Raw genomic sequence first — 12,484 nt, 5'->3', positions numbered from 1 at the left:
TCCCTCCCTTCCTCCCTTCCTCCTCAGCCAGAGAAGATGAGCAACTCACCTCTCTACCCAAGTAGGAGCCTTCCTTTTCAAAGATCAGGGCCAGATACTCCTTGTTATTTCTTGCAAAAAATTCATCAATCTCCTTCATCCTGGAAGAGACAACCCTGGGGTCACTCTCCCCGCATAGTCATGGGGAATGAGGTAAACTCCCAGTGTTCTATCACTTTCAGTGTCACTATGTCACCCCACAACTTTGGGCCTCCCTCTGCCAGCCCGCCAATGGACAAAAGCCAAACCTCTAAGTCTCAGAGGATGCTACCCATGCTACGTAACTCTGTTTTTTTCATTTGATCCACCTTGGGTTTTATTGTTTTGTATTTTTCTTTCTGTCTCTTTTAGGAGTCAAGAGAGCAGGAGGCAAGCTGGGAAGGAAAAGGGGTGGAGATGCTTTCAGACCAGCTGTCTCCATGTTCTGGTAAGGCCCAAGCTTACTGGAAAATGGTTTTATTGGTTCCCTAAGAGACTGGTGGTTAGAACCTATCAAATACAAGCCCTGATCTGTGGCAAGTCATGACCAATGGAAAGAGTTGCATTTTCCTCTCAGAACAAGAACAAAAAGGAAAGCAAAGAACTCAGGTCCTACGTATAGAAGACCTCAGAAGCTAATGAATCCAACCTCCCTAATTCAAGGTGAGGAGAATGGGATCAACTGTTTTCATAGTTGGAAATGATTGAGAAGGCAAATTCTATCCTCTCTACCAGAGAATTATTAAGCTACAGATATATATATATATTACATATATATATGTGTGTATGAGTGTACAGCCTGCTTGTACGTAAGTGCATCTGTGTTGTGTCATGCCCATGGAGGTCAGAAGAGGGCATCAGATCCCCTGGAACTGAAGTTACAGACAATTGTCAGCCACCACATGGGTGCTGGGAACCAAATCCGAGTCCTCAGTAAGAGCAGCCAGTGCTCTTAACCACTGGGCCATTTCTCCAGTCTCATACAGATTGTTTTAAAATTTTAAAGTTCTAACAGAAGTAATACAAAAATTGTTTCTTTATTCCAATTAAAAACAACATCAGCATATGCTTAAGAGGTAGACAAGTGAGGGGTGGGTAAAGACAGACCACATCTTCCTTTTATCCTTGGTGTCTCACTTCTCTCTACTGAATCCAAGGAATGTAGCAAACACCCCAAACAGAAAGGATGACATGAAGACAATGCCAGAACCCAGCCTGGTGGCAGCATGAGTGGATATGCCAAAGAGGTGGGAGGGTAGGATTAACCTCACTGATGGATGAAAGAAGTTCTGTGGGTACTACCAGTCTCTGGGTGGCATCAGGTGGCCAGTCTCTCAGACCACATCCTTAGACCTACTCTAGAATGGCAAGAGGGCAAGTCCTCAACCTTCTGGAAGAGGTAGTCCATGTGTCATCACACATATCTGCCTTATTTCTATGGGACATTAAAAGGATAACTTCAAGACAGGCTGATAGATTCAGCCAGTTTGTTGCTTTTATGGTCCCCAAGGCTGAAAATGCACTAGGAAGGACACCTCTGTGTGTGTGTGTGTGTGTGTGTGTGTGTGTGAGAGAGAGAGAGAGAGAGAGAGAGAGAGAGAGAGAGAGAGATTGAGACAAAGAAACTGTCTCCAGGAAATGGAAGGAAGGAATGACCAGGGTACATTTCCTAGAGAGATGAGATGGTATTATGGCTTGGATATGAAATGTCTCCACAAAAGGCTCATGTATTAAAGGCTTTGGTCCTCTGCTGGAGAGCAGCAATCATTGAGAGCTGATTGGCTCATGAAGCCTCTAACTTAGTAAATTACTCAGCTGATAGAGTCATAATCTGACAGCAGAATTTAGGAGGCAAAGAAACTTTCAGAGGGGACTGGAGAGATGGCTCAGCAGTTAAGAGCATTGACTGCTCTTGCAGAGGACCCAGGTTTGCATCCAGTGGCTAACAACCATCTGTAACTCCAGTTCCAGAGGATCCGGTACCTTCTTCTGACCTCCTCAAGCATTGCACAACACGGGTACACTTACACACATGCAGGCAATATACTTATACACATAAAATAAAAATAATAAATAAAATATTTTTAAAAACTTTCGAAGGTGGGGCCTAGTTGGAAGAACTACATACCTAGGGTCATGTCCTTGGGGACTGTATTTTCTTTCTCTCTCTCTCTCTCTCTCTCTCTCTCTCTGTCTCTCTGTCTCTCTCTCCCCCCACCCCCACCCCCCACTTCCTGGCTTCCATGAGGTGAATAGCCTCTGTCACATGCTCTGACTGCCATGATATTCTCTCTTATTTCAGGTCCAGAAAAATGGAACCAGCCAGCCTTGTACTGAAACCTCTGAAATAATGAGGCAAATCACTCCTTTTAAATCTTTTAAATTGTTTCTCAGGTATCTGTCATGGTAATAACATAGATGGAATCTGGCTGTAGAACCCCAAATCACATCAGGACTATATGTTTGACCCAGGGTCTTTGTGAAGCCCTGAGACGATGTGAAATTGGTAAAGATGATAAAGGAGTCATTGTGAATTGGACTGAACACCAGGTAACACTGCACACAGTCTCTCAGCAGGGCTAAACCTGTGAAGAATGCCAACAGATCAACCTAAAGCACTTTTGAGCACCATACCTGCCTTCATGTGGCTTTGCCAGCTCTGGGACCTTCACTGTTTGAGGCTGGGCTCCCTTACCACCCTACCTGGTACACAGATTTCTTCCTTCTAGGTAAGAGTTCCCTGAGGAGGGCATTATTCTATTTTGAATTCTCATCCATAAGTGTGGGAGGGGTTAGTGTTTATACTCTGCCTGGCTCTCTGGTAGACTTTATCCAAGAGACTATATACCTCACTGTCCTCATTGTTCTAGAACACAGGCAAACATGAAGATTGCCTGGCTGTTGGATACAGGATATCACCCACTGCACCGCATGCTCTGTGACACAACGAGACAAGGGAATCCACCCCAATCAAAATCACTCTCAGAAAAATGACTATCTTCAGTCTATAGAAACAGGGCTTTACTCTTCCAAGCATCCTGATCTTTGTTATTTCTGAATGGTATTCATCTCTTTGTCCTCATTTGTCAGTGGTCTCCGGACCACTAGATCAGGGAAATCCTGCTGCTCCTCCAAATGTTCCTGAGGACTGGTAGGAAAGAACAGCAGCAGGTATGGAGAATTCCCTCACAGACTCTTCCTTTTCACCTAGCAGGTTGGGCCCTCCACCCCTTGGGCAATCTCTAAATGATAGGGCTTCTCAGCACCTGGAGCAAGAGAAAGCCACTACCAGCCACTCCAAAGTGTTTCTGGCAGACTAGGGTATCTATCCCATAGGCAAAAGCATCAGGAAGAATCAGTGTGGGTCCTTTGCCCTGTGGTTCCCAACATTTTCTCCATCCCTGGCCTGGGACCCTGGCCTATGCTACACTAAGCCTGCCCCCAGCCCAAAATACTTGGCAGGCTCCAGTGGTGGACAGGCTGGGGGCCATGTGTCACGGTGGGACTCCAGAGCATCAATCAGCCTCTCCCGTAGTATCTGCACGTTAGCACCAGCCACTGTGAATGAAAACAGGGGACAGGGGCAGGTCAAGACAGAAGGACAGACTCTAGCATCTCCATCAGCTTCACTCACAAACATGAGGCCACAAACTAGTTCCAAGAAAGAGCACATGCCAATAGCATCTGAGAGGAGTGTAGGTGAGAGTTCTTGTGCCTTGAAGCAAAGCCAGGAGAGATCTATCCCTGCCAGAGGGTAGGAAGGTGTCCCTCAGAACTGGTTGTCTAGTTTGCTCTTGGATGCCAATGCTACTTTAACATAAAAGCTGTTCTGGGAATATGGTGTCCCTATCCCCAACCCCAGGACCATGGATGGGCCATACTTGAAGGGCTGCTTCAGCCTGGTTTCCTGAAGCATCACCCAGGCTGACTGAGAAGACACTTTCAGGAAAACATGATCAGCTTTCACTTGGGACCTCATCATCCTTGTGAGGGGTGTTTCTCTTCGCTCCAGCAGAAACCCAAGTAAAAGCAAGAGAATTGGAGAAGATGCTGACAATGCCAGCAGTACAGCTGGAGCCAGGGCACCCACCTGGCAACACTGCTCCAGAGCCATTCTTGGAAAAGGCCTTAAAGAACTGAAAAGAAACACATAGACAAGAGTCAGTGGTCCAGGCTGGTTAAGGACACAGTGGTGGTTTCAGATGCACCTGCATTTAAAGCCCAGTTGCTTATTAACTGGGGTGACTCTGGGAAACCTACTTACTTTTTTGAGCTCACTTTCTTCATGTGGAAACAAGATCAAGGAGGGTTGGCACTTGGGGCCCTTCTCTAGGATCTTCCCTTTCAATCCCTTCTCAAGGCTGAAAAACTCTCAGAACCAGGAGGCAACATCTCAGAGACTTTACAAGAGATCACTCCACAAGGCAGTAGTGTCTAGTACATAGTAATTGAAAACTACTTAGTGAGCAATGAAGGATCATTGTTGATTTTCCTTGCAGACAAAGTGACCCCTTGGCAAATGTTAGTTTTCCCATGTATCACTGTCCTTGCCCCTTTTCCTAGAAAGGGGGCTTTGAGGCTGGTGTCACATCAGTAAGAACTCCTAGCCTGAGGAAGAGAAGGCTTGATCCATGCTGGGTAAAGGCTTTCCAGTGTGCATACCCTCAGGTCACTCATACACTTCAGCAATCCCTCAGTCATCTCTGTAAGTAAGCTCAGTATTCACTGGCTTTCCAGGAAAACTTTAATTAAACATTTGTTTGACACTAGAACCTTAAAAGGGGATAAGCATTGCTTAGTATCCCCAGGAAAAGAACTCTCACAACAGATGGAGAATTTATTTGTTAATGTTATTATGTCTTATAATTATTAAAAAAAGAAAATGAGAATGTAAAAGACATTAAAAGGATATGGGAATGGAGATATTTTCCAAAATAGAAAAAATGAGAAAGTCTAAGCAAGTGATGAAGGTCTGTATAGGTTTTTCATGATATATAAAGGATGAGACAAAAATAATATACACATAATCTTAAAATTTCTACTGTCATAGTTTAGTCAACTAATTTAAGGAACAAAATATATGTCTAGTCAAGGTTTATCTGAGAACGTTTTGTTTTTGCCCAAGCTTTACCTACATAGCACATGGTAATTAAAAGTACCAGACTGGTGGAACTAACCTTCTTGGATGTTTAACAGCCATACTTTGAGGCCTATACTAATCTGGTCAGAGGGACTTAAGTATTTTGCTCCTTGCCTTCCAAGGTTGACCAAGTTCCAGGGGACTATGGAATGTCTCTCAAAATGTCCTGTAACTGTGGAGAGCCACCTGTCTTCTTGTGCAGGGAGGCCATGGAGACCCTATGAGATAGACCTGAACCAGTGTCCAGTCTACAAAGAGGAGGGTCAACTCAGAGGAAACATTTCCTCTGTGCTTCTAAGTGAAGCCAGCCACAGTTGAGCAGGATCTTTGATTTATCTTCACATAGACAGAACTAGTGAAAGAAAGGAGCCAGGGGCTCCTCCCAAGCCCACGTGACCCCTGAGGAACAGATCCTCAAATGACCTTAAGAGTAAAAATAAATTGGTTTATTTGGGCCAACTGTATGGTCTTAAACACCCAAAAGGAAAGTATAACCAAAGACTAAAGTGATCAGTCTATTTCTTTAAGAGTTCAAGGGATTACACTTCCCAGACATTGGCCTTACATCCATATAAAATGTTATTTAGACAATTATTTCTCATTGATGATTTTGTTTCTAAGCAGAACATGCTGCCTAGATGTAAGACTTCAAATCCTGGTCTGCAATACTGTAGTGCCCACCTGTAGCTAAGGGAGACAAGCAGCTATTGTTCTAAAATGATGGATAAATTTGCTTTCTCTTCCTATCTAGAAGCCTTTGAGAGGGAATTGACACGGATTCTAGCCACTCCAAAAGCTATCAAAGTGCCTGAAAACAAATCTTGAATCCATCACTCTCAAGTCCAAACTTGGCAGACAAAAGAAAAATGAGGAGGAACCCAATAAAGGGATGCTTTTGGAAGCTCTCGTCAAGAAATTTCAATGGACTCGGATATGGACATTTGAAATTAGCCCTGTTCTGACTTTTTTCTGGTTCCTTGTCTAGAACTTGTAATGCTAACTACTCTTGCCTTTACTTCTCCTTCACATCTCCTATTCACCAGTCAAGGACTTTCTTTTTCCCCTACAGAGAAGAGTTATACAATTTGGGAGTCTTTTAGATAGACCCACTGAAGGGGTACCCCAATTGCCTCATCCTGCATCCCTGTTCAGCATGGAAGAAGTCAGAGATGTCTGCATCCCGATTCTCTATCCGCTAGTTGGGTAAACTCTTCAGAGGATGGTGTGATAAGAATAGGCGGTAGGAATTGGCTAGGCAGTTAGGGTAAAAAGACCCCAAAGAAAAGTAGCCAGTTTCTTGGCTAAAAGTCAAAATGTCCTTGGGCCTCTTAGCAACATACTCTGTTCCAAAGGCTAAAAATGTCAAAAGTATTTAGGAGCTTTTATTCAATCCCTAAAAGAAAGGGTTACCTCTTCAGAGTGGGGAATGTTAGAGTAGCAAAAAGCCCCATTAAAAAAAGAAAGAATGAGTACATGAAGTTGTCAGAAAAAAAGTGATGGGAAGATTTGGGAGGAGTTGGGGGGGAAAGAATAGGAATGGATTTGATCAAAACACCTTATATGCATGTGTAAAATTCTTAATAAATTAAAAAAAAAAAACAAAAAAGTCCTAGCCTGGCATGGCACACAGTCAGCTATGGTTCAGGGCTTGAGAAAAGGTACTACTGAAGGATGGGCCAAAGCCCCCAGAAAAACAAGCTTTTTTTTTAATGCATAACCAACTCCCCTTTTCCCATGTATGTAAAACCCCAGGCCTAGTCTGTCCTTGGGGTGAGAGGACAGAGAGAATACAACCTTATAACCTGGGCTTTTGCCCAGATAGCAAGATTGCTGCAGGGCATCTGTCTAAACCCTCTTGCCCTGGGAGAGAAGAATTAGTTGTTCTGAAAGATACTTAACCAACTGCCTCAGGAAGAGCTTGCAGGCTTCTTCCCAGAGTTCTCAAACTTCAGAGCTATTTTTTGCTACTTTACCTCTACCTCCAACAGCATGGCCACTTGGCCTTATCTGGAGCTGAGTGCAGGACATGGGGTCTGGCAGAACTGGGTTCAAGCCCAGTCTCTGCTATGCTCCTGCAATGTGATCTTCAAAAACTCTTCTACTTCTCTGAACCTTAGTATCCTGAGCTTTAAAATGAGAATGACACCATCGACCTTGAATTGTTATAAGGATTCAATGACAAGAAATCTACAGTGATTGGGGCATAATAACCAGTACATATAACAAGGAATCAAAAAATGTCACTTGTATCACCATCATTCCTTTCTCTCTTTCTACCTTTTTAGCACCAGGAAACATTGACCAGCTAGGACTGTTCTATTCCAGCCATATGTAGGCATAAACTGAAATCCACATGAGAACAGACTGCAGAGAAATGGCACCTTCCCCACCTGTTGCCTTGCCTGCCCCATGAGCTCACTGACTCTTAGTCTTGCTGTTTCATTCTCTCCTTTTTTAAAAAATATTTTATTTATTATTTTAATTTTATGTGTATGAGTGTATTGCCTGCACGTAGGTAGTTGCACCCGTGTCATGCAATGTCAGTGGAAGGTCAGAAGAGGGCGTCAGATCCCCTGAAACTGGAGTTACAGATGGTTGTTGGCTGCTAAGTGGGTGCTGGGAATCGAACTTGGGTCCTCTGCATGAGCAGTCAGTGCTCTTAACCACTGAACTATCTCTTCAGCCCATTTCATTCTCTTTTTAAAATATGAATGCAACCTTTTATTCCTAAGTGAAAACAATCCACATATGATACACACATTTATTTTTTTTAATATTTTATTTATTATTTTTATATTTTTATGTGTATGTATATATTGCCTGCATGTAGATAAGTGCACCTATGTTGTGCAATGCCTGCAGACGACAGAAGAGGCTGTTGGATCCCTGGAACTGGAGTTACAGACAGTTGTTAACTGCCATGTGGGTGCTAGGATTCGAACCTGGGTCTTCTGCAAGAACAGTGTTCTTAACCATTGAGCCATCTCTCCAGCCCTGATACACATATTTATACCAATGTTCTTGACAGTTACTGAACAAACATTGACCTAATAAAATTATTATTCTAATCTTTGTAATATGATCACAAATTTCCTGAATTGTGACATAAAATCAAGTTGATAATATGGATTATGATCTTTATGGATAAATACTACATCACAGAAACAAAGATAAGTGTGACTATGCAGGGTTGAATTACTCAGTACGATTTTGTAGCTGAACTCACTCACTCATGAACAGACAAGATGGACTTCAGCTTGCTTCCTAGAGAGGACACCTCTGATGTCATGGACCAGCTTTCAACCGTGTGGCTTTCCCATAGCTATAGCTGTTATTTTCAAATCTGGAGAACAACATGGTACCTTTCCTTCATCAGACATCAGGTCACCCAAGTCTGAGCAGGTACTTGTCATAAAAAGGGCTAGAATTCCCACCAACAAAAGGCATCTCCCTCACAAGGTGCTACCATAGAAGCTTAGAGTTGGAACCAAGGGTGCCCCCAAGAGACCCTCCCACAAGTGTGGGGCTAAAGGAAGGTTCTCTATCATCACAGCCTTCTCTGTACTCAGAGGCTTCTAATCTACCTTCCAAAGCGAAGTCACCCTTGTAGACCTTGACTCCCACATCTCATGGTCTTTGGGAACCTTTTATTATCAATATCTCTCTCATCATACTCCTTTTCTATTAGCCCCTTTCCTAGGATACAAACAGATCCTAAGATCCCTCATGGAAAATTTTAAAAGGACAAAAGGGAAGAAGGATAAGATGAGAGAGGCCTTCCTTCTTCAGTTACTGCATTTCCTGTTTCCCTATACTGTCAAATGATTCTTCTGCCCCCCAGATTTCTCTCTCCATTCCTCTGAGCCTACCACTCAGCTAAAAATCATTCCAGGAAAGCTGGGTTGCTGACTCTTTCTGGCCAAACTGGAGACATCTCCCCAGATGTGATTTCTGCAATAGCTGTCTCATTTTCACCTGCTTTCTGCCTCCCTGGCTAGCTTTTACCTTTTTTGCACCATTTTTTCCTGAAACTCTGTTTTCATCTTGCTATCCCCTGGTTTCCTAGTGACCTTCTTGGTCACTGTCACTCTTGTCCTAACTTCACCCTTGACTGCTCTCCTGTGCCACTGTCATTACCATCTCCTGCTCCCAGTTTCTCTGGTGGCTACATAGCAGAGCATTTCATTCTCTGTTTAAAGTGCCTTTAAAGACATGGTCATGAGAAAAGCACTCACTCAGTCTATGCTGTTCAATGAATGAGTGAATAAACAAATCAAGAATAAATCTATTGTTTCTCTCACCAAAATCATCTACTTTGTCCAACTGATTTACTCTCTGATCCCTGTGTCTCAGGTCATTACCTGTCCTAGACTTCTAGTTTCTTTTGGTAGACTCCACAGAAGTATTAAGGCACCCCTACCCACACACCAACGAGTCATCCCTCCTTCAACCTGCTTCTGTTCCTGTGCTTTATCTCATCCTGTGATTGACCCTCCTCCCTGTTACCCAATCTAGTACTTCCCTTTCCCATAACCTCTATCCAGTCAGCTGACAAACTCTGTGACTCTGACCTTTGGGAGACCTCTTCAGCAGCCCTCTCCTTTTCTACCTGTTGCCTTGACTAGACCAGGACCAATAAGTGAAAACTTACTTCCTGATCTACTACACTGGTCCCTACTTTCTCTTCATGAGTCACAAATATTAATCCTTGGCCAGTGAGATGGCTCAGTGGGTCAAGGTGCATGCTGCCAAGTCTGATGACTTGAGTTCAATCCTCAGGACTCATACGGAAGAAAGAACTGACTCTGAAAGTGCCTCTAACCTCCATATGTCTGCCATGACATCTATGGGTGTATGTGCACGCACACATGCACACAAATAACTAAATGCAATAAAATTTTAAAAGAAATATTTTCCAGGGCTGGAGAGATGGCTCAGTGGTTAAGAACTCTGGTTGTTGTTGTTGCAGAAGACCTGGGCTCAAATCCCAGCATCCATATGGCAGCTAACAACTGTCCGTAACTCCAGTCCCAGGGGATCCAACAGCCTCTTCTGACCTCTGTGGGCACTGCACAACATGGGTGCACTTACCTACATGCAGGCAATACATGCATACACATAAAATAAAAATAATAAATAAAATTTTTTTAAAAGAAATATTTTTCTTTCAATCTTTTTATTATTTATCCATCTTCCAACTTCTTCTTTGCCACCAAGTTTAGTTTTCTAAGGCATAATTCTGTTGTTCCTCCCCAAATTGCCACAGCTCTGTGCTGCCGATGAATAAGATCCAAAGTCACTGAATTTAAGGCCTTCCTTCCAAGATCTGAACCCAAATTGACCTACTTCCCCAGTCCCCATTCCTTACACACCAGTCATAAGGAACTTCAACCTGAACTTTCCATCCAGTCACCCACCTGACTCTGGGGTAGTAATATAGCATATACATTGCTGCAAGCCCCACTGAGCCTGGTACCAGGTCTAGCACACTGAGCTGCTCAGAAGACCTCTGTCCAACCCAGCAAAGACAACCCTTTCATCATCTTGGAGGCCCAGGTAGAATCCTAGTCAGGGCACATTTTTCTCCTCTTACACATCCTTATTAAGTCAGCCATTGGAGGTGTGTGCCTACCTGAGGGCAACCACCACAACCCCTTGTAAATAGGCAACAGAGCATTCAGAAGTGAGTCTTTTCTCTGAGAGTAGGCAGAATCTGATTCTTTCTTTTCATTCTTTGCCATAGATCAAGACACAGGACAGGTGCTTCCACCTTCATTGACCTAGCTGCTCCTGAAAGGCCTCCAATCTCTCCCTAACAGCAAGATAACAGGCTGCACTAGATAAGCTTTCAGGAACCCAAACAGCTAAATAGAAAGCACAAGTCCCAGGAGTGACCAATGATGGTCCTGAAGTCAAGCTTATATAAATAGCTTTCAGAAAAATAAATCAGTCTTCAAGTATTTAATAGTGAGTTTACAAGGACAGACTTACTACTGTCTGTGCTGTAGAAGTCAGCAGGTGATGGTGGAGAGGAAGCCCATGTCCTTTTCCCAGAGAGAAAAGGGGACATGAGTCTTCTCTGTCCCCCAGCAATTCACCCTCTAGCTCTAAGACTCTAGCAAGAGTCCTATAAAGTAACAGCCCAGAATCTACCCCACAAGTACTCTACACTCTGCCTGTCTCTCAAGGACCTGCCTTTCTTGGGCTCCTACCTTCCCTCACCCCTGAACCTCAGAGTAGACTCTGCAACAGGACTGGTTCCCTCAACATGCCACACAGGGCTCTAGCTCTCACCTACCTAGTCTGTGGTGGCCTTGACCATGCTCCTCTGTCCTAGACCAATTCCACTCAAACACACTTGGAGTCCTCCTCCCACATGAAGTCCTCTTTGATGAGCAAAAAAAAAAGAACTCAGGAAGCAAGGCCAACTCCTCTAGCACTCACCACACAGATCACTCCACGCCTCCCAACCAGCTAGCCAATGGTGTCCTCTTCCGGGTGTTCCTTTCCCCCATCTGGGAGAACAACATTGTATACCCACCTGACAGTCCCTCAATAGCTCCTGTTGGCAGGGCTGCTTAGGATGCACCCACTACACAGGAGTTACCACTAGATATGGGGGCGAGAAGCAGGAAGAAAACTAACATTTACTAAATCCAAATAACACCAGTTCCTCAGCACTTTCACGGGTAAGACCTCCCTTTACACTCAGCATCAATACTATTAGTAGATAGCATCATCCCATTTTCACAGGCTGGAAAACTGAGGCCCATGGCTGGGGCATTAAGTCACATGCAGTGAGCAATTGCACAATGGATGTGAATCTGCATTAGTAATATCAGAATCTCTTAGACAGAAGGCTCTTGCTCCAATGCACTGTTCCAGTTAATCCTCATTATAGGCCTTGGGCTACAAAGGGTCCCCTTCCACTACCTGATGAGGGGCTCTGCTCTAGCCTAGGGCTTGTTCAGCCAAAATCTGAAAACTAACCTCTCCTTTCCTTGCATCTTTGTTTTCTTCCAATGGAGCTCTGCTCTAGTCTAATGGGGACTTGACAGAACAGAAGTCTGGTTGGTCTTCAGGACCAGGTATTTGCTGAACTGGCTGGGCTAATGGAAGCTCACCATTTGCTTATGGCAGCAAGAAGCCAGAGGCAGAGGAAAATGACTCTCACTTTAGTGGCCAGATTTGTGGGGGTATTTCCTCATCACACCAGCAACATTCTTTCCTTCCCTGTCTAAAATGGGTCCATACCTAGCGCTGTCATGGCCTCTATAGGTAGTGAGCAAAGACACACTCTGATCCCCAGAGGGTAGGAGACAGGGC

The 12,484-nt window shown here is 44.0% G+C and overlaps 1 protein-coding gene across 2 annotated transcripts in view; it reads right to left on the bottom strand.

Moving 5' to 3' along the window:
• Positions 1–12,484, bottom strand: part of Qsox1 (quiescin sulfhydryl oxidase 1) — a 41,682-nt gene that overhangs the window by 18,731 nt on the left and 10,467 nt on the right. For both annotated transcript variants that reach the window (XM_008829737.3, XM_017797310.2), the window contains exons 3-5: positions 4,109–4,154; positions 3,474–3,576; positions 50–140 (exon numbers count right to left, since the gene is read on the bottom strand). In XM_008829737.3, coding sequence (XP_008827959.1) covers positions 50–140; positions 3,474–3,576; positions 4,109–4,154 — 240 coding nt within the window. The remainder of the gene's footprint in view (positions 1–49; positions 141–3,473; positions 3,577–4,108; positions 4,155–12,484) is intronic.

This window comes from Nannospalax galili, unplaced genomic scaffold (genome assembly GCF_000622305.1).
Source record: "Nannospalax galili isolate Female #2095 unplaced genomic scaffold, S.galili_v1.0 scaffold294, whole genome shotgun sequence".
NCBI classification, from domain to species: Eukaryota; Metazoa; Chordata; class Mammalia; order Rodentia; family Spalacidae; genus Nannospalax; species Nannospalax galili.
Note: the sequence above shows the minus strand (reverse complement) of the source record. Positions and strands in the feature narration are given on the sequence as shown.